The 23,046-nt window shown below is 38.0% G+C and overlaps 1 protein-coding gene and 1 non-coding gene across 4 annotated transcripts in view; both read right to left on the reverse strand.

Moving 5' to 3' along the window:
- Positions 1 to 23,046, reverse strand: part of UBAP2 (ubiquitin associated protein 2) — a 125,210-nt gene that overhangs the window by 22,143 nt on the left and 80,021 nt on the right. For all 3 annotated transcript variants that reach the window (XM_068552317.1, XM_068552316.1, XM_068552315.1), the window contains exons 8-14: positions 22,380 to 22,483; positions 18,120 to 18,185; positions 13,383 to 13,435; positions 10,191 to 10,258; positions 7,779 to 7,968; positions 3,394 to 3,607; positions 118 to 395 (exon numbers count right to left, since the gene is read on the reverse strand). In XM_068552317.1, the coding sequence (XP_068408418.1) occupies positions 118 to 395; positions 3,394 to 3,607; positions 7,779 to 7,968; positions 10,191 to 10,258; positions 13,383 to 13,435; positions 18,120 to 18,185; positions 22,380 to 22,483 (973 nt within the window). The remainder of the gene's footprint in view (positions 1 to 117; positions 396 to 3,393; positions 3,608 to 7,778; positions 7,969 to 10,190; positions 10,259 to 13,382; positions 13,436 to 18,119; positions 18,186 to 22,379; positions 22,484 to 23,046) is intronic.
- On the reverse strand, positions 7,578 to 7,658 carry LOC137771071 (small nucleolar RNA SNORD121A). The gene has a single exon (XR_011075288.1). It is a non-coding gene; the product is annotated as a small nucleolar RNA SNORD121A (small nucleolar RNA).

Genomic DNA, 23,046 nt, shown 5'->3' on the forward strand with positions numbered 1-23,046 from the left:
GCTCAGAAATGACCGAGTCCTCATAAAGCAGTAAACTCTGTACTTGAAACTACCACAGGAACTAAGTGTCAAAATACGTCCATCTTTGGGACCGTGACTTCACGACGGAAGACCCACCTTAGAAGCTGGAGGTATTCGCCGCTTAGGGAGTTTGATGTGTTTAGGCTGTGGCTGGTGAGCAGACACGGCGATGTTTTCGACAGTCACGCTGGGAAGCTGCAGAAGTTTGTTCACAGTGGAGGTACTGCTGTCTCTGGGTGCTGACTCTCGGAGTTTCACCTGGGAAGGAAAGGACTCCAACCCAGGAGGAGGAACAATGACTGCCTGAGTCTGCTGCTGCTGTCGTTGGCTCAGCTGGCTAAGAACAGGGGATGGCTCAGGCTGAGATTTGAAGTCTAAGAAGGCGGGGGGGTGGGGGGCAACAATCAATCATTTAGGCACATGAGCTCACAGCTCCCTCTTCCACCATCACTGATGCTGAAGGGTTGCTGTCGTCACTAGTTTCTCCCAACCGTCTTCTAGCTGAATCCCAAACGTGGTGTGTGCGTGTGTCTATAATGTTTAACAACTGGTATATGATAGATTGAAAAGAACACCTGAATGGGTCTGTAGCTAATGTCTTATGCAGAGAGGAGATTCAGTTTATGCTAAAGCATATGGGGTGGGGAATAGGTATCTTGTATTAACTTCTGAAAACTATTTTATTGATTTTTTTTCAGTAAGTAACGTGTGAATTACAAAATCTAAAAGGTACAAAAATACATATGAATGTGATATGAATACAAATCACCCTTCCACCCCATCCCCAAATTTGATCCACAGAAGCAGACACAGTACCCAGTTTCTTGAATATCTTCAGATATACTGTTTCAGTATATATACATAGACACACACACACACACACACACATATATCTTGCTTCCTCGCAAACCATTTAGTTTTCAGAGACTGTTCCACATTAATGTATAAAGAGCTACTTCATTTTTATGATTACAAAGTAATCCATCGTACATAGATACTGATTTTTAAAACCAGTACTATATTAATAAACTTTTAGGTTTTCCAATCTCTTGCTACGAAAAACAATGCTGCAATGAATATATTTTTACGTAAGACATTTTGGTCAAGAGCAAGTATATCTGTAGGATCAATTGCTAAAATACAATTGCTGGTTCAAAGAGTGACTATATTTTAAATTTTGACAAACACTTCAAAATTCCTATCCATAGACAGAACACAAACTTTTTAACATACTGTAAAACCACACTTTTATCCTTCCTAGTTCGATTGGTGGAAAAATGGCAGAAAAGACACAAATTAAAATGATATAAGTTTCGGGACTTCCCTGGTAGCTCAGTGGTTAAGAATCCACCTGCCAGTGCAGGGGACATGGGTTCGAGCCCTGGTCCAGGAAGAACCCACATGCCGCGGAGCAACTAATAAGCCCGTGCGCCACAACTACTGAGCCCGCGTGCCTAGAACCCGTGCTCCGCAACAAGAGAAGCCACCGCAATGAGAAGCCCATGCACCACAACAAAGAGCAGCCCCCACTCACCGCAACTAGAGAAAACCCACGCACAGCAATGAAGACCCAACACAGCCAAAAATAAATAAATTTTTTAAAAAAATGATATAAGTTTGGCTAAAAATCATTGCATACGCTTAAGTTTTCTTTGCCTATGAACTCTGTCCATACCCTTCTCTTGACCATTTTTTTTACTTCGTTGTTGGTCTCCTTGATTTTTAGTTAGTTTTTATATTAAGGAAGTTAGCCCTTTGCCTATGATACGAATTTTTTTTTCCATAGGTTGTCTCCCTTTTCATTTGGTTATGGTGTTTCCTATCATACCTAGAAAGGTCTACCTCACACAGAGTATATCAAAATCTTCCCATGTTTTTCTCTATTATTGTTCTAGATTCATTATGTATGTTTGGGTATTTCACTCATTTGGCACTTTGCTGAAGAGTGGGAGTTAGGGATCCAACTTCATTTTCCAGCCAGTTACCAAACAGAAATAAACCATCTTTCCACCACTGAGTTGAAATGCTACCTCTGTCATATAGGATAGAGGTTGGCGATCCTTTTCTGTAAAGGACCAGACAGTAAATATTTTAGGTTCTGAAGGCCATCTGTTAGCAAATTCTCAACTCTGCCTTTGTAAATTCAAAGTAGTTATAGGAAAAACATAAATGAATGGCTGTGGCTGTGTTCCTATAAAAGTGTACTTACACAAACAGGTGGCAAATCCAGTTGAAGGTTTGCCATCCCATGACTTAGTATATTTCCATCATAGATGAATCTATTTTTGGCTTGATATTAGAGGCACATACAAAGAAGACAGGCCTTTAAAGAATACCGGAATAGCACGCTCAAATCTAAAAACTCACACCACTTATCTGTTAAGTGTGCAGAAAAAAGTTAACATACATAGGAGGCCTATAGCTGCCATCAGAAATGCCAGCTTGCAGATGGGCTCTCAGCTTCCGTCTGGGAACAGGGAATTTTGGTATGTTCTAGACAAAGGATGCCTACACTCTTACTGATAAAAGGGATTCTCTACGCCTCGATTATTTGTACAACTTGGTTTATGTTGAATACTTGCTTTCCTTCTGGGATTCTACAATTTTGGTTTGTACTAGGTAGAGGGTGCCCATGTAACCAGTCCCCCAGTAAAAACCTTGGGCACTGAATCTTTAGTGAATTTCTTGGTAGACATGACTTCAAACCTAGAGTAGTCTCAGGTACTTCCATAACAGTAAACCATTTCATTCAGCAGAGAAATGTGCTTCCATGTCTCTCAATACACGCTAAACATAAACCAGACAGCTGACCCATGGTTAAAGTAACCGCCTGCTATTGTGGCGTATGTGTTTTGGTCGGAAATGGTGGTTTAATGTCACAAAGTCTATGGGAGTACAGCTTAGAAAACATCCAACTTACACATGATGCCTTTAAATTATAAACCACAGACATTAAGGCTGGACCAAATCATGGTGGATACACGCATGTGTTAGAATCAGAAAGCAACCAGAGGATGTGATTTAAAGTGTTGTCCACATTCCACCTTCTTATTCTAATAAAGCTCAAAAAATCTGTCTAGGCATTTATTCAAAGTGTTGTTTCCTTATATTTATTTGCATGACTATTCCCATGCTTTTGCACATCTCTTCAAGGTATGTACTTACTACTACTACTACTATTAACAAATAAATGCAGGTATTTATACAATGCCAAGCTGACTGATTTAACTCAGCAACTCTGCAGAAGGTCTACTAAAAAAGAAATACGTCTGGTCAAATCCACATTAGTGTCCAAAAGTCAACCTGCTCTGCTAAGGTTCGGCATGTCCTCACTAGGGGCAAACCACCACACTTACCAAAATGCACACTTACCAAAATGACTAAGGACTGAGGACTGGGATGCTGAGGGCTTGAGGTCCCAAGAAGAAGCGGTTGTGGGAGGACTTGTATTATTCTGCTGTGAACTTGGGGTGGTGGTAAACTGGCCCAAACTCGGAGCTTCCAACTGGTCCAAAATCTGGGAGCTGGTGATGTTTGCCACTTTGGAAGGTGCAAGCTCTCCAAATCCTGAACCAAGGACGGATGACTTTAAAGGGAAAGAAAAGCAAAAGTCCTCAGCAATACAGAATTTCTACAACAGGCTCTAAAACACGCCATGTATTTTCACAAGGATTTTAAAAATTATACCTTAAATATTCTGAATTACTAAGAATCATCTGAGTAAATACTACATGAAAACATTACTATGCAACAAGATCTGACTACATAAATCCAACAGTCCTTCCTGATTCTGATATCAGAGGTTAGAGGGGGGCTTCCCTGGTGGCGCAGTGTTAAGAATCCGCCTGCCAATGCAGGGGACACAGGTTCAATCCCTGGTCCGGGAATATCCCACATGCTGTGGAGCAACTAAGCCTGTGAGCCACAACTACTGAGCCCACGTGCCACAACTACTGAAGCCCGTGCACCTAGAGCCCGTGCACCGCAACAAGAAAAGGCCACGCACCGCAACAAAGAGTAACCCCCACTCGCCGCTACTAGAGAAAGCCTGTGCGCAGCAACGAAGACCCAACGCAGCCAAAAATAAATAAATAAATAAATAAATAAATAAATAATTTTTTTAAAAAAAGAGGTTAGAGGGAAGGGGGATATTTTCCCTAGATTTTAAGAAATTGATTTTTATTTAAAAAGTGATGTCACAAGTTCACAAACACAATACTACTTTTTTTAAAGTAAAGAGAAATACCATGAATAAAATGACAGAGACAAGCCTGAAAAACAAAATACAGTCTTTAACTTTTTTATGTTTTTAATAGGTTTAGCCACAGAGAGATCAGCCATCAGGTCATCCTGCAAGATTAGATGCAGGTCGCAGTACTTACCTAAAAAGTTCGTCCAAAATCAGATATGAATTAAACAGATGGTATCTCTGTATTGAGCAGATTCCCTGGACACTGCCGTGTTTATTTCAAGGTGTTTAGATGACTAACTACACCAAATATGCTCCCAATGATAATGAAAGCCTATGACTAGACAATATACAGTGGCAGATCAACTGCATTTTCACTTATCACGATCATTCAGTTTCTGGAAAGGTGAGTCCTTTGTCAAAAATAACTTTCGGGGCTTCCCTGGTAGCGCAGTGGTTGAGAGTCTGCCTGCCAGTGCAGGGGACATGGGTTCGAGCCCTGGTCTGGGAAGATCCCACATGCCACGGAGCGACTAAGCCCGTGCGCCACAACTACTGAGCCTGCGCGTCTGGAGCCTGTGCTCCGCAACAAGAGAGGCCGCGACAGTGAGAGGCCCGCGCACCACGATGAGGAGTGGCCCCCACTTGCCGCAACTGGGGAAAGCCCTTGCACAGAAACAAAGACCCAACACAGCAATCAATCAATCAATCAATCAATCAATCAATCAATAAAAATTTAAAAAAAAAAACAAAAAAAATCTTTCCAGGGACTTCCCTGGCGTTCCAGTGGTTAAGATTCCGCACTTCCACTGCAGGGGGGCACAGGTTCGATCCCTGGTTGGGGAACTAAGATCCCACATGCCGTGTAGTGTGGTCAATAAATAAATAAATAAATAAACAAGCAAACATTAAAAAAATTTTTTAAAAAACCTTTCCATAACCATCTTAAAGGTTAAAAATAGAAATGATTTGCATTCCATCAAGAGGTCAGATCTAGAAAGCTGAATTATTTCCGCTATCAATTTCCAAAGGCATGGACTATCTATCCCAGTTGTTCTAAAGATATCCAAATTCTCCAAAACTTTAGGTTGTCGGCAATTACTGCACATCAAACACAGAATCTGCTTCTATTAGAACAGTTGTGCTAACATTACTTATCACTACTCCTGATTCTGTGCTCATGCTGCCCGCTACACTACTCTTATGTTGCTATAAATCCACCAAAACCCAGCTCAAGCCTACTTGTTCAATAAAGGCTTCTTGGATGATGCTTCTATTCTTTCTCTCTTTTCTTACCTAATCTCTATCCTGTTTCAGCATTTAATCTTAACGCACTCTGTGTGTTTCACAACACGATGACATCACTGCATCAATGACTAGCACCTTGCTTTAGGTAACACTTAGCACAGGACTTTAATTCCACCTACGCACTTCAATCAATGGGGGACAGTTTACAAATGTGTCTATTGGTACACTTGTGCACATGCACTCACATATACATAAGCGCACACAAGTGCCCAACTCCCAAGCCCAAAGATTCTGACTGGTCTTGTGTAGAATCTGGTATAATTTTATTATTATTATCATTATTAATGTTATTAACTAAAGTTTTCCAATGATTATAAAAGTATAGTAGGGTTGGAACTTCCCTGGTAGTCCAGTGGTATAAGAATCCGCCTTCCAATGCAGGGGACGCTTAGTTCCTGGTTGGGGAACTAAGATCCCACATGCCATGGGGCAACTAAGCCCGTGCGCTCTAGAGCCCACATGCCACAACTAGAGAGAAGCCCGTGTACCGCAACGAAAGATGCCTCATGCCGCAATGAAGATCCCGCGTGCCGCAGCTAAGACCAATGCAGCCAAATACATAAATAAATAAAAATAAATATTAAAAAAAAAAAAGTATAGTAGGGTTGAGAACCACTGCTCTAATATGCTAAACAAACAATTCTTACTCCAGTTTCTCAAGACGTTGTCCACAACAAAAAGCAACATACCTGAGGGATGCTGTAAGAAACAGAAACAAAAACGGAAACTCAACTAACGTCTTATCTACGCTCTCAGTGGCCTATGATTCCAGCAAGTCAGCAAGGACATCACATCAGTATACCAGTGGCAGATGGAGGAAAGGAATTGGATGGCTCAATCAAACTTAGGGGTATTACTGGGCCCTCTCAAAACAGAGACAGCACCCTGCCTTGGGTCTGTCCGACCGACTTCAAGCACTGATACCCTCTCAAACACTATCAACAATGGCACTAAAAATGTCAAGTTCCCAAGCCAGTTATACTTGACATCACATGACTATGTAGAGTAGAAGACAGCAATGAAAAGTTTACCTATTCAATTCTCCATTTTTTTAGGGAACAGCAAAGGATTTTGAGTCAAGTGGGAGAGGGTGATTATCATATATCGTATTCATAAGAAATTCCATTTCTCAACTGTAGATTTCAGGTAAAACACAGCAAAGAATGAACCAAAGTAATTGTCACTAGGGAAAGCTGTGGATCTGTGTTTATAGTCCTTCCAACCTCCCCTCTGCCAACTCAGAACTGCCAACACTTGGATAGGAACTTGAGTTCACCATTCTGTAGCTACATTCTTTCACGTTCTATGCTCTTTTATTCCCATCACCTATCTTCATATGCTTCACTAAAGGTTCCTAAACTTCTTTCTGATGGGAGTTTAATTCTTATGGGAGCCAGAGTCATATATGCAGCAACAGATGTCACTGTTTCATTGAAAACTCATTCAAATTTTTTTAAAGATTTATTGATTGATTGATTAATTGATTAATTGATTGCTATGTTGGGTCTTCGTTTCTGTGCTAGGGCTTTCTCTAGTTGCGGCAAGCGGGGGCCACTCTTCATCGCGGTGCGCGGGCCTCTCACTATCGCGGCCTCTCTTGTTGCGGAGCACAGGCTCCAGACGCGCAGGCTCAGCAGTTGTGGCTCACGGGCCTAGTTGCTCCGCGGCATGTGGGATCTTCCCAGACCAGGGCTCGAATCCGTGTCCCCTGCATTAGCAGGCAGATTCTCAACCACTGCGCCACCAGGGAAGCCCCTCATTCAAATTTTTAAGGGCCTCTACCACATAATTTTTTGGAATAACAAATAAAATGCAAAAAATGTAAGAACCTAGGCAGACCCAGAAAGAACTGTTCTTGCATATTAGCAAGCCAATACTCACAAACATTAGCATTTAAGTAAACTGGAAAACAAATGAAAATTTAACATCTTAAGTATAGAGACAGACTTTGAAACAAAATCCAAGAAAAAAAATCATTAGTAAGAAGGATGCCTAACTAAATGATTATGACTAAACTAATTCATAATTCAACTAATCATAAAGAAGTATTTTTATCTTCATCCAGAAAACTCAGTAGTTGAATTCCACATGGCATCATCAGATATGTGCTTGGAAATGATCACATCATTGTTCTCTGGACTGAGATCTAGTACAGAAATTTTTATATGTAAAAAATAGTCATAAGGCATGTGTCATTCTAGAATACATTTGTTCATGCGTACATTCCTTAAAATCCCACACTGAAATAAAAGTGAGTTACCAGACTCTGAGGCGGGTAGGGATTGACGGCAGTGGAGATGCCAGTGCCCTGTGCCATCTGATTGCTGTGCTGAGAATTTGTGAAGACAAGGGCTTGGCCAAAGCCCTGCTGTTGGGAAGTTTCAAAGGAGTTGACTTCTGAGGCTTGACTGTGAGGAACAGGTTTCTGGAGCAAGGCTACCAGATCAACACTAAGCAGACAAAAAAGCAAATGAAGAATTGAGTCATAAGCAAATCTCATCAAAAAAATGAATTTGAGAAGTGAATCAATATAAAGTAATAAGTTCATGCTAAAAATAATCCCAGTGACAAAAACCTTTGGAAACTGGAGTTTAAGGGAGCCAAAAGCAGGGAATCAATCATCCGCTGCACACCCCTCCTCCCCAAAAAGGCATACCAAGCCACAGAGACTGAAACAGGGCTTTGCAGAGAAGAGAAACGAAAAGGTGCATTAAGATGTTTCCACAGATCATTGATCACCACAACAAAAGCAACAATGATTGCAATTACCAAACATGAAACACACTCATACTATGTCATAATATTGACATTCAGTCCAGTACATGTACAATGCTTGGTGTCAGTCTATTTATCTCTTGTAAAAATAAAATACAGTGTGTGTGTGTGAAAAAAAAAAAAAAAAAAGATGTTTCCACAGAAATGGCACGATGACAACCGATTTGAAAACCTGGAGCAACTGAGTACACTTAAACAGTTCTCTCAAGTTTGGCTTGTTTCCTTTAGAATATTTGGCTACCTTTATCACTTGAAACCAGTCTCTCTTAAACTTTCCTAAAGGAGAGTGAATCCATATTTTTGAGGAATGAGGACCAAAGCCGTACTAGACCACTGAAGCAGTCTGACATTTATCACAAATATTCCTGTAAGTTCTGCATTCTATCCAATAATACATTTACATTTATATAAATCTCATATAATTTCTCTCTTAAATATTTAGGAAAAAATGCACAATATATTAACAAATACTCTGTTAACTAGAATTCTTATAATGCCCCCAGAAAGACAGAGATTCAAATTTGAGAATCATGGTCTTACAACCTGAAAGCATGAGGAAGAAATGATCTTCCAAATAATATACTACTTGACATGGAAATGAGCCACTAATTTCTCCACAGGATGACCTAACATGATAATTTGCTCCATTAAATCTTTTTAAAGGCCAGTTCCCAGGCAGTTCTCCTAACGGAAACTCTCACCATGCCAGTGAGGCAGATTCTGGAAGGTCAAATAATTCAAAACTCACTTGTGATATATAGCAAAGTTCCTAGGCCTAAGTTTCCCTCCTTATACACTACCAACTCTCATGTTCCCATAACCGGATTGAAGTTATGGGATCTAGTATTTTGGACCCCATGGTAATGTTCTAACTTATGACAGCCTAATTCTAGGGATACAAATCCATGGTGGTTATATTACATATGACCCATCTTAAAAGTTCCATTACTAAAAAAACTAGAACCAAGTTCGATTCCAAAAGATTGATAAGATATATGCATGAAAAACAGTCCAGCACTGTCTTCTGAAAAATAACCATTGAAAAGGTCCACTTCTTATTTTTTAAATGAAAATGATCCTATCAAATTCATTGAGTACTAAATACAATGCAGAAGTTATATCTGTTTAAGGAGAAATTCTGAGCAATTCACAAAATATATTGTAAGACATAACCTTTGATCATTTTTATTTCCCTATAATGAAGTCTTATAACCATCACATTTAGCAAGAGATTGAGCATGTTGGGTTCAAAACTGCCTTCAATGCTCAGATGTCATATATATCAAGGCTCTCATCCTTCTAGATCACTGCATTTTGAAACCATAATAAAAGATTTTTAGAGTTATTGTAAACACTAGGATGCAAATAAATGCTTTTCAATAATTCAATTTTGCACACATTCTAACAATGTTTCTATTACCCCAAAAGCTCCTTCCTTTTCTGTAATCTACGAAATTAGTAGATTAAAACTAGTAGAACCCATATAAAATGAGAAGTTTGTACTACCCTGAGAAGATCTAAATAAATGGTATTATATGAAGAAACCAAAGGATAGTTCTGTTAAGTTTATCTGTCAAAAACAGTATGCTTACAAAAGTAAAAAAAGAACCACTAAATAGATTTAACATTATCTCTGTCACAAATTCTAACACAAACATAACTGCTATTTTAATTCATCAGTGATCATAACAAATTAGGAAATGATGGAGGCTCTGTCAGCTCACCAAGTAAGTTAGGGATAAAATAAAAGTCTTACACAAAAAAGAGAAAAAACAGAAAGAGAGTCAAGAAAAGGGTAAAAAATAGAAAGAGATCTGAGGAAGAAAACAACTCTCCTGAGGCAAGAAATTTCAATTATGCTTTGAATAAAAAACAGAAGGTGGGGGAAAGCGTTTACGTTTGCCCAGGTGTGACATGATGCTCTGCTGGAACAGATGAGGAAGTGAAGACCTTTGTTTCAGAAAGCTGTAATGAAAGGATTAAAAATATTTTAATCTTATTTTAATCTTTATTTTAATCAAAATGTATCAAATTCCTGACAATTTTTAGTCACTGGGACTCTTATTCTAGTTCACCCAAAAGGTGGTCAAAGGAAAAGAAATATACAAGTGATCATGGCACATAATTTTCTTATGGTGAAGATAAATTTAGATTGATAATTCCACATCAGCGAAACAAGAAAGTGAAGTAGTAAAGCCAGACCCTTGTGCCATAGTTCAAGTCCCCATTTCACTATCCTACTTCACATTATATAAAATGAGAACACCAATAAAAACCACTACTAATGTTACTATAAACACCAAAAAGGAGTAGGAAAGTTTGAAAAGGCAAAATAATTGACGTTCTCTTTCCCCAAACACAGATGGTTTTAAGTATTTTATTAGTAATAGGTTTACTAGTCATAGATTTCCTTACTGTTTTTATCAAAATAATTTTATTGAGGTATAACACATACAATAAACTGCGAATATTCAAACCGAATAACTGAATGAGTTGTGTCATATGTATATTCCGTTAGACCATCACCAAATCAAGACAATGAACGTATCTATTACCCTAAAAGTTTGCTCCTGTCCCTGTGTAATCAATTCCTCGAGCACTCACTTTTGTCGCCAGGCAACCACCGATGTGTTTTCTGTCACTACAGATTAGGCTGTATTTTCCAGAATTTTAAGTAGAATTTTTAAACATGCAGTCCTTTTTGTCTGACTTTTTTGACTCAACATAACTGTTCTGAGATTCACGCATATTGTTTTAAGGTACTTTTAAGGCACACAGGATAAAATTTCTTGAAACCTCAACTGACATTGTTGAAAGGCAGGCTCTTTTTATGTTTTCAAAGTGGGGCATGGGCTTTTAAAGGCTGATATTGTTGATCTAATGACATAATGTGAAAAATTAATGAAAATGCTATTTGAAGACTACTGTAATTCTTAACAACACTAAATGTCTCAGAACTCTGAAACCCGGCATAAAATCAGACTTCCTAAGACACTGATATTAAGGCAGGGGCAGAGCAGACAGTAGATGTTCATTCTCCGTAAAAACAAAAAGTGCTGAATTGATTATACTGTTTCAACAAGAAAGGCTTATGCTATGTTGCACCCTAATCCAAGGTTGTATCTTAAGAACTCTAAGGAATCCATTTTTGCCTTAAAGAATCTTACAAATTAAGACAAAGAGAGAAGCAATTAAGGAGTAATTCTATTAAAAGTAACAATAGAGTAGATCTAAAGCCTTGAAAATAGTAAGTTCAAGGAAAAGGAGAACTACATTTATCACTGAAATCCTATCTAACCCGGTAGAGTACAGAAAATCGCAGTTTTCTTCTCCTAAGCTCTAGAAGGAATTTAGGATTTGCATTTTAGATTACTCACCTTTCAATCACCATTACTTTGTATATGTCATAAAACTTTGAAGTAATTTTGATATTTCCTGAGAAAAGAAGATGCCCAAATTCCCTATTGTAATTCTTTTCAGTAATTATATTGTGATTCAATATGGTCCATACAGCAGAATATTACCGCCTATATGTGTGTACGTTTGAACTGCTTGTTAGCAGACTTACATCATAAGACCTCATCTGAAGCACAGAAAAATCCCATCAATTAGGCATGACAGTTATTATGATATTTGTTTTAGGGATGAAAAATAGGAGGCTCAGAAAGGAAAGATGCCTCATCCGAGGTCAACAGGTCAACCCAGCTAGAATTTGAACATGGGTCATCTGCCCTCTGACAGCCTGTTGACTTTCTAACCTGCCTACTGACCCAGACAACAGGCAAGGAGATATAAAGCTTTTAGCTCTGGAAGCCTTTTTTTTTCTGCCAACAAACTCTTAGCAAAAATTCTAGTAACACAAAACATTTAAAAGTAGGACAGCTCTGTTTGAAATAAGGTATGGTGTCCACAGGCTGCTCATTCTCACTTCTTATCATCACTGGTACCATCCCTCCACTGATTCTACTAGCCACCCATCTAGTTCAGTCTCCTCAGATTACAGGTAACAGAGAGCCCACTGACATCATACCCCAAGGACTTATGGTTAGTATGTGGCAGAAGAAAATTAAAAACCCTAAATTTCCAAAATTCCAATCAAACGAGCATATCTTTCTTTTTCATACCCTACCCAGCTCATTCCCTAACAAGTCAGATAAAATAGTGCTAAAAAGAAAGAAAGCACAAGTGCAGTTTTGTTTCTTTTTAAAAAATGTTTGTGAGTACAAAATGGGGAGAGGGGGAATAATCTCGAAAAGAAAAATAAACTCTCAAAGTCTGGGTCACTTTATGCAATTTTGAAGGTCAATACTTGTAAACCCTTTATTCTCGACCCTTCCAATGTCAGCTGTAACTCTCTAACATGTACATACTTTTGTTCTGGGCCTTAAGAGTGAAACAGAAAAATGGTTAAGATATCTTATGCTGCACACAGAACCTAGAGATCAACACTACCCAGAAGCTAGTACAGTATATTCAAAAATGTCTGTGGAATAAATGAATACAAAAAGAGCCAGTCTAGTTGAAAAGGGAATTGGTTGGGCCTAGAACCAGACTGATTTATTCAGGTTAATTTCAACTATAAATCCAAAACATAGACTGTCTCCTTTAATAAAAAGGTTATAAAGAGGAAGTATCGTTCACAGGCCAGGATAATAGCATCAGCTAGTTATCAGGCCAAATAAAACAAAGATAGAGAAAAAATGATGTCACTCCTATTTAACACCTGGTCTTTTTTTTTTTTTTTTTTTTTTTTTTGGCCGCACCACGTGGCATGTGGGATCTTAGTTCCCTGACCAGGGATCGAACCTGTGCTCCCTGCAATGGAAGCACAGAGTCTTAACCACTGAACCGCCAGGGAAGTCCCAACACCTGGTCATCTTTAAACAGTTGCTTTAAAATCAAGTTTCTCAAAAACCTGAAAACACCAACTTCCTTCTGAGAACCATCTGCTAAAAAAAACAACATGGTAATCACAGAAGTCTGAAAGGGAGCCAAGAACAGCCGTAGGTGTCTCAAGCTTTCCTCAAAGTACATGTGCCCCTACCAGAATCCAAAAGAAAGATGGTCAGATCTGGTGCTAAACACTTACATCTTCAGTCCAGTCTTCCGTTGTCCACTCATCCACAGAATTCTTCCAGGCCCCTGTTGACAATCACAGTTTACACCACAAAGTCAAATAATGTCTGATTCCAAGTGATTCTCTATTGTGTATGGCACAAGATATATCATTAGCAATATAGTTTACAATCCAAGAAATATGAGGCTCTTAATCTATCTCAAGAAAATCAGTCATGTTTTCAAATGCAACTTGGCTAAGTACTATCCACAAAAACTCAAAAGCAATGTCTCAGATTGCTTTTGGATGATATCCAAGCAATTCTGCCTTAAGAAAGAAAGTATGGCACAGCACAAATAAATATGTTTAACAAGGAGTTCCTTATGATATATATTATTTAAAAGAAAACACAATTCAGTATAAGGCAGCTCTGCTTTGGGCCCTCATTTCAGGTGGATTATCAAATTTAGAGAAGTAGGCTTTTCTTTTTTTTTTGGCTGTACTGGGTCTTCGTTGCTGTGCGCAGGCTTTGTTGTGGTGAGCAGGGGCTACTCTTCTCATTGCAGTGGCTTCTCTTGCTGTGGAGCATGCGGGCTCCGTAGTTGCAGCACGTGGGCCCTAGAGCGCCTGGGCTCAGTAGTTGTCGCGCACGGGGTTAAGTTGCTCCGCAGCATGTGGGATCTTCCTGGACCAGGGATCGAACACGTGTCCCCTGCATTGGCAGGCGGATTCTTAACCACCGTGCCATCAGGAAAGACCTGAGAAGTATGCTTTTTATATTAGTTCCACTGTATGGTTTCCTAATAGGTCTCCAGCAAAGCTAAATATTAGTCCTATTCATATAAGGTCTGTGGCTATTAACTCCTGATGAGCAGGTACAGAAAATGTGCTCAAACAGTTCTTACAGAACAATCATTTATACATAAAACAATTAAACGCTTTAAAGAAAAGCATATGAGCTTAGATATGCTGACATTAGTGCTCAGCGATCCTGTATATTCCCATTATTTTAAAGCATACGTGCAAACACATACCCAGATAAAATGCTTTTAAAAAGAAGCACACCAAGATACTAACTATAACCACCATCAGGAAGTAGGATTGTGAATGTTTTCAGTTCCTTCAATGGGAAGAAATAAGTTGAGCACCTGCCTTACAATGAGGTTTGTGTGTGGGAAAAGGAAGGGCATACCCCTGAAGGAAAAGGGCAGATGAACAGATCTAACTTTCTTGGAATCATGTCAATAACCTAATAACTAAACTGATGGTGTCACCTACGAAAAGAGTCCTTTTCTATGGAATGCTTTCAATAGGATGTCCCTAATTTAAGATTGATCATGGCAGGACTTCCCTGGTGGCGCAGTGGTTGGGAATCCGCCTGCTAATGCAGGGGACATGGGTTCGAGCCCTGGTCCGGGAAGACTCCACATGCCGCGGAGCAACTAAGCCCATGCGCCACAACTGCTGAACCTGCGCTCTGGAGCCCATGGGCCACAACTACTGAAGCCCGTGCGCTGAGAGCCCGTGCTCCGCAACAAGAGAAGGCACCGCAATGAGAAGCCCGCGCACCACAACAAACAGTGGCCTCCGCTCGCTGCAGCTAGGGAAAGCCTGCGTGCAGCAACGAAGACCCAATGCAGCCAAAAATAAAAATAAATAAATAAAATAACGTATAAAAAATATATTAAAAAAAGAATAATAATTGCTAAGTTTAAAAAAAAAAAGATTGATCATGGCAAACAAAAGTAGAATCTATGGATTTATGGAGCATGGCTCCTTGTAAAATACCACCCAAGATATGCTACTCTGTGGTTATAAAACGGAGATGTTTCAAACCTGAAAACATTCTCTGGTGTGTGAGAAACCTACACACACCACTTAGAGACTTCACCTATACTGTGGATCACAGGGAATATGCATTGCAGGGAAGAACTCCCTGCTCTTCTGTCCCTCTCAATTGCATGTATCCTTGAAATAACAGTAAAGCTTGATAAAGGTTTCAATATTTTTTAGAATAAATTTATTTATTTATTTTTGGCTGCATTGGGTCTTCATTGCTGTGCGTGGGCTTTCTCTAGTTGCGGCAAGCGGGGGCTACTCTTCATTGCAGTGCATGGGCTTCTCATTGCAGTGGCTTCTCTTGTTCCGGAGCACGGACTCTAGGCGCACGGGCTTCAGTAGTTGTGGCATGCAGGCTCAGCAGTTGTGGCTCGCGGACTCTAGAGCACAGGCTCAGTAGTTGTGGCGCACAGGCTTAGTTGCTCCGCGGCATGTGGGATCTTCCCAGACTAGGGCTCGAACCTGTGTCCCCTGCATTGGCAGGCGGATTCTTAACCACTGTTCCAGTAGGGAAGTCCCAGGTTTCAATATTTGAACTGACAATCTAATCCTCTGTTTTGGCTAATTTATCATATCTTTAAATGGTTTCCATAATTTCTCCAGAAATGTCACAAAACAACTATCAATTTATGTGCCCCCAAAACATCTCTTTGAATTAAAATATTTTCATAAACGAAAGCAGAAAGACATAATAGTTTAAGGGAAGAAACACAAGGTGCAATTAGTCCCAGTCAGAAATCAGTACTGGAACCTGCATCTCTAGACCTCTGCACAGGCCTCTTAGCACACTGTACGCAAAGCTAAATGAATCCAAGGCAAGCCATCCACCTATACTTCACTATCATCTTCCTTTCTTAAGTACTAACTAGTGCCTTTCTTAAGTACTAATACATATTCTCCAACCTTTTAATATATTTCCTTCCAGACTTTTGTTTAAGTACATGCATAGTGTTAAAAGTTTACAAGTGGACTACTTTCAAAGATGGCCGGTACACAGTGGTCTTGGTGCCGCCTCCATCCAACTCACCCTGTGTTCATGCTGTCAAATTCATCATAGGAGACAGTACTCTAAAGACTGCAAATTCTATAAAAAGCTGAGGCTCATTCTAACCAGATTTAGGAACAATCTAGTCAAGAAATAGAAGAAGCCTCAAAAATCATTAATAAAACTTTCACCTTCAAAGCAACTAAGATTACAACAGCTAACAATTTATGATGAATTTTCCTTAGGAACCTTTCATCATCAATCATCAACCAACTAATACTGGGTTAAAAGCCTACATGTAAAGAAAGCATGATGCTAGGTATCAAAGTCATATCTCACTGAAAAGACAAGTAAAAATTTAGGGAGTGATCAGGGTAGTATATTACTGAATGATATATAAATTACATGAATCTGATTAATACACTGGAAATTTACAGGATGAAAAAGTTACGGAAAGCTAGAATGCTACGAGAAACTTTATGGGGAAGATGAATCACAGCAAAAACCTTGAAGGCTGGAAAATATCTGAACAGATATTTAAGAAGGGATATTTGGGACTTCCCTGGTGGTTCAGTGGTTAGACTCTGCGCTCCCAATGCAGGACGCCCTGGTCAGAGAACTAGATCCCACATGCCTCAGCTAAGAGCCTGAATGCTGCAACTAAGACCTGGTGCAGCCAAATAAATAAATGAATGAATAAATATATATTTTTTTTTAAAAAAGAAGGGATATTCCAGGGGAGAGAAACAATGATGAGGCATTACAAAAAATTACAAAATATTAAAATTAACCTAAAGTTTAGAACATCCTTTTTTTCCCAAAAAATGTGTAAGTTGTGGCAAAATACTTATAAAATTTACTACGGTAATCATTTTTTAAGTGTACAATTCAGTGATACTAATTTAAAACACACATTCTTATACATGACATGTAAAGAGACTGGCCTACCACTTAGAGTGGAGTATTATGAAAATAATTAAAACGCGAACTTAGACATGTAGAAGAGGATGAGAAGCTGAGTACATTTAAATTTACTTATTTTATTTATTTTTGGCTGCACTGTGTCTTCGTTACTGCGCGCGGGCTTTCTCTAGTTGCAGCAAGCGAGAGCTACTCTTCGTTGCGGTGCGCAGGCTTCTCATTGCGGTGGCTTCTCTTGTTGCAGCTCTAGGGCTCTAGGGAGCGTGGGCTCAGTAGTTGTGACGCACGGGCTTAGTTGCCCTGTGACATGTGGGATCTTCCCGGACCAGGGCTCGAACCCGTGTCCCCTGCACTGACAGGTGGATTCTTAACCACTGCGCCACCAGGGAAGCCCCTTGAGTACATTTAAAAGCAGGCAGAAGACAACGTATGAAATTGTAAGCAGAAGTCCAACATGGTAAGGTGTTATGTCAAGCAACAGAGGGGAAGTCCCGTGTCAGCAGCCAGGGTCAAGCTGTCGCAGTGACCCACCCTAGACACACGGACTCTAAAAACTACATGACATTAGATACAGAAGAATACAGAGTCAGGTCCTAATCTTATTTTGGAATATTAAAATTTTACAGGAAGACCTTGCCCCCCATTGTAGACCTACAGACCTTCACATCAAACATATGAGAAAAATTCAAAAACATTAATTTATTTTTAGCTTAAAACAATAAATTTGAGATGTATGCTTTATGTTCAGTTTAACTTGATGTTAGCCCTCTATCAAAAGGACATATAAGGCAGCGTTGTAGAAAAAAGGACAGCAGTGATGCAAAAATCTGTGTCACCTTGAAGGCCAATGTGAAAAACACTTCCATTATCAAAAGCTGATAATTATTTTATCAAGCAGCTGTAAAAATATAGTTTACAAACATTAATCTGATGAAATTTTATTAGCTAGCCTTGATAAAAATGGAAGATATTTTAAGCATTTTATCAGATTCTTAACTAAGAAATTAAAAAAAAAAAAATCATACCTTTGAGTCCAAAAGAATTTTTGTTTGGCAGATTCTGAGCTACATTTTGAGCATTTGATGCCAGTTCTGTGGATCAATGTAAAATGGAAGGTTTTAACATATCACAACAATTAAGGTATTCATCAGAAGAGAAATTGGTCAGCAAATTAAACGAAGGAGGGAAAGCATCAAACTAAGTATATGCTGTGTGTCCAAGGAAAAAGAAACTTACTGCAATCCATGCTATGACAGACTGCTGTGGTCCAACTATGAATCTTAACAGCCAGACAGATCTTGAACATTCAATTTGCATCAATTATGCTTGTTCTCATTCCCATGTTCACCAAGTTCCCTTCCCACTTGTCAAAGAAAACATTCCAATCTGTTTAAAAGGTATGTTTTTAGTAAATTTATAAATTAGCATTTTGACTATCCTTCAGTCTTTCTATTTTGGGTAATGTTTGAGCCTGACTCTAGGGAATGGATTTGATTATTATCCTGTCAAAAGTCAAGTTTCTGAGCCTATGAGGCTGTGGGCTAGACTCAGAACTCTGTGTTATCAACAAGACAATACCATTCTGTGAGGCCTCTAGAGAAATAGCCAGCACTCCATCAGATGACATCTTTTAACTGTATTTTGCATCGAACACATTCTGCTACTCTAAATGAAAATAAGAGGAATGAGAGGGAAGAGATAAAAGACAAAAGGAGAAGGAAGAAGAGATGGAGGAATATGAAAAAAGAAAAATAGCAGTTAATGGACTAATTCAATATCCTGTTTCAAACATCTGATTTAAAAATCAGTGGCGGTTATAAATAAAGCCGCTATAAACATCACATGCAGGTCTTTGTGTGGGTGTTTTCATTCCTCTTCAGTAAAAACCTAGGGTTGGCATTGTAAGACTGTATAGTATATGTATGCTTTCACACCAGGAACGTAGGGGTTCGATTTACTCCGTCACCTTCACTAACACTTGGAACTGTCAGTTTTCTTTTAAAGCTATTTTAATGGATGAAAGGTGGTAGCCTACTGTGGTTTTAATTTGTATTTCCCCAATGACCAATGATGATTAGGACATTTTTGTGTGCTTATTGCCATCCATATATCTTCCTTTGTGAAGCATCTGTTCAAATCATTTGCTCATTTTTCATTAACTTTTTATTTTGAAATAATTATACATTCACAAGAAGTTACCCTTCACCCAGTCTCCCCCTATGCTTACATCTCACATAATTCCAGTAAAATATAATAGCAAAAAAACTGACATAGATACAGAATGTGTATACCGTTCTATGTCAAGTTTGTATTGTGGTAAAATAATGTTTATGTGGTAAATAAAATTTACCATGCTAACCTTTTTAAGTGTACAGTTCACTGGCATTGAGTAATTCACAATGTGATATAACCATTATCACCATCCATTTCCACAAGTTTTCATTTTTTGTTCATTTTTAATTGCTCATTTTATTAGGCTGTTTGTTTTCTTCTCAACGAGTTGTGATAATTCTTTACACATTCTGTATACAAGTCCCTTTTCAAATAGAGGTTTAAATAAATATTTCCTCCTAAACTATGCCTTGCTCCTTCATTCTCTTTTTATTCTCTTCTGAAGAACCATGTTTTTCTTTTAGACTCATGCTTATTATGCCCTATGTAAGAAATTTTTGCTTAATCCAAGGTGGCTAAGATTTGCCCTGTATTTTCTTTAGAAGTTGTGCTTTCAGGTTTCACATGTAGAGCTATTATCCACTTTTGGTTATTTTTTATATACAGTATAATGTATGCCATTGAATTGCCTTGGAACCTTTGTCCAAAACCAATTGTATCTGTGGGTTTATTTCTAGATTTGCTATTATATAATTGATCTATCTCTGTGCTTTTGCCAATTCCACAGTCTTGACTACTGTACCTTTAGGGTAACTTCTTGAAATCAAGGAGTGTGAATCTTTGAACACTGTTAGTTTTCAAAACTGTTTGGGCTATGTTCATACCTATACTTTTCCATAAAAATTTTAGAATCAAGTTACAACTGACACACAAAAAATCTGCTAGGATTTTGAATGAACTTGTACTGAACCTGTATACCAATCTGGGGAGAAACAACATATCAATAATATTGAATCTTCCAACTCATAAACACTGAGTATCTTGCTCCCTTTTTGGGTCATCTTTGATATTTATCATCGTGTTGCATAATTTTCAACATACAAATCTTGCACATATTTTGTCAGATTTATACCAAAGTGCGTCATGTTTCTGTACTACTATAAATGGTATATCCTTCTGTTTATTAATGCTTCTTCAAACACTCAATTTTACATTTTACTGTAAGATTTTATAATTTATATTTTCATTTAGAAGCCTTATCTTGCACATCATTAGACTTCTTCATAAGCATCTGATATTTTTTGAGGCCACTAATTTTTTTTCCATTTTCTCTTTGTTGATGGTTTATAGAAATATTACCTGCCAACTATCTACACTGTTTAAAGCTTCCTAATTAATTTCATTAATTTATCTATAGATTCTTTTATATCATTGCCAGAAATAACAGGTTTTTCCCTCCCTTTCCAACCCTTCTTTTCTTTTTCGATCTTTATTTCAGTGGTTATGACCTCTGGTACAGGGGTGAATAGAAATAAGGAGAGTAATCCTCCTGTTTCTCTTCAGTTCGACTAAATCTTTTGCCTTTATTTAAAAAAAAAAAGTAAGAGTAGTGAGAGTAAGCCTCTTGATCTTGTTACAAAAGAAAAATATTCTACACATCACTATTAATTGTGAGGTCTGCTGTGACTTTTGTAGAAATCGGGAATGAATGTCGGGTTTTGTCAAATGCTTTTCCTTATTAAAATGATATGGAGTTTCTCCTTTATTCTGTTAAAGGGGTGAATAATATTTTTGTTATTGAGATATAACTCACATAACATAAAATCCACACTTTTAAGGCACAGAACTGATTGGTTTTCAGTATATTCACAAGGTGTACAACAATCACAACTACATATTCCAGAATATTTTCATCGCTCCAAAAAAATCTGGCACCCATTCCTAGCCACGCCCCATTTCTCCCAAACATTCCCAGCCCCCAACAGCCACCAGTCTACTTCTGTTTCTATGTATCTGACTAATCTGGATAATTTTTCTTATACATTCAGCCACTGAAGGACATTTGGCTTTTATGTGAACCTGTATCTTCCATTCTCTTGGGTATATATCTAGGAGTCGTCTGATTTTTTAAATGTTAAACTTGAATATCATGTATAAACTTAACATGGCCATGATATATTAGCCTTCTTCTAGTTTACTGAATTGATTTCCAATATTGTGGCTTAAAATTTTTACAGTTGTTTTGAAGAATGAGATTAATCTGTAATTGCAAATGTTAGCAAAAAATTTATTGACAAAGTATCTTCTGATGATTTTTAATAGCTATAATATTAATTATAATAAATTATAAAGATAATTAATATCAATATTCCTTTTCTCATTCCTACAACAAATTATATGTTTCTTCTGTTTCCCTTGATAAGTCTCACAATAAACTTATCAATTTTATTGATACTAGTCTTTTCAAATTACCATTTTTATAACTTTTGTTGGTCCTCTCGATAGTATATTTGATTTCTAGCTCGCTGTGCTTCTGTGATGGTGGCACTGTCTTTTTTAGCTAATTATTGAGCTATACTTTTATATTTTGGGTTATAATTCACGAAGTGTCAAATTATGTTTTCATAAATATAATCACAACAGTTCATATATATTATCAGGAAAAAATCTTTAAAAGAACTTTATTAAATAAATAAGTATTAACAATTAACAAGTATTTAACCTGTGAATTTCAGTAAAGAAATAATCTTAAAACTGCAGGACACAGAAAAATCTGCAAAAGCAACTGTTGCCCTAAACCCATATATCATCATCTACCTCTTTATCTGGCCAAATTTGTGTTCACCATTATGAATGGTAAATACTTTGTTTCAAGTCTTCCACTAAGAAATTCTATATATCTCTGACACTGAGATTTGAGTGTGGGTTTGTACTGCCTTACACAGATTTATTACAGCCTCTTCTTCAGAGTGCAAAAGGGGTAAACCACATACTTTATCGTCAATGAGATTTATAAGTGAGAAACTTTGGAGGTAAGAATCAGCTAAGAGTAGTCTCAGAGGTAGGACAGCTGCCTATTTTTCATTCTTCTCCACCAGCACACTTTGATGTCATCTTTGTACGTTAAGAGCTCAAACAATTAAAATACATCTCTGGTGAGAACAGACACTTACCAGTTCCCTCATCTGCACCATTCTGAGCAGCTTCCCAAACTACTGGTTTTGTCCCATACCCATCTATAGATGGAGAATCTGAATAGTCCGCAGGGTTAAATGTCCTTGGGTTTGAAATAAAGAATAAAGGCAAATCACAAAATTTACTGTACATCATCTTCCCCGAAACAAGCCCCGTCCCTTCTAAGAACCACTATAAGAAACTTCACCCTCCTTCTCCTATTTAATTATAGCCAATTCTTCTCGTCATCGGAATGCAGATCTTCTGAAAAGCAGAGGTTGCCTAGAACCTTCCATACACTCTTGTATGATGCTCCTACTTCCCTAAATTGTTGTCCTCTGCAACCTAAAGCAAGTGTGGAGACCTATAATAGTTCTAGGCAGGGTAATGGCTCCAATGAAAAACCCACCCACCCCCTCCCAACTAAGCCTAGACTTAAGTAGGCAAGAGGTCTTTTCTTCCAAAGTCAGAATCCAATTTTGGATTTGAACCTTTTACAATAGAAGTATATGATTCTTTTTGTTTAGATGGATGTAAATAAAAAGAAAACGTTTTGTTCAGTGCCTCTTTTTAAATTAAAATCCTCAATATCCATGATTCAGATGTCTAACTCTATAGAGCCAAATTAAACAGCACTGCTAAAATTTTCACAACAGAATTTAAAAA

Source organism: Eschrichtius robustus, chromosome 10 (genome assembly GCF_028021215.1).
Source record: "Eschrichtius robustus isolate mEscRob2 chromosome 10, mEscRob2.pri, whole genome shotgun sequence".
Lineage (NCBI taxonomy): Eukaryota > Metazoa > Chordata > Mammalia > Artiodactyla > Eschrichtiidae > Eschrichtius > Eschrichtius robustus.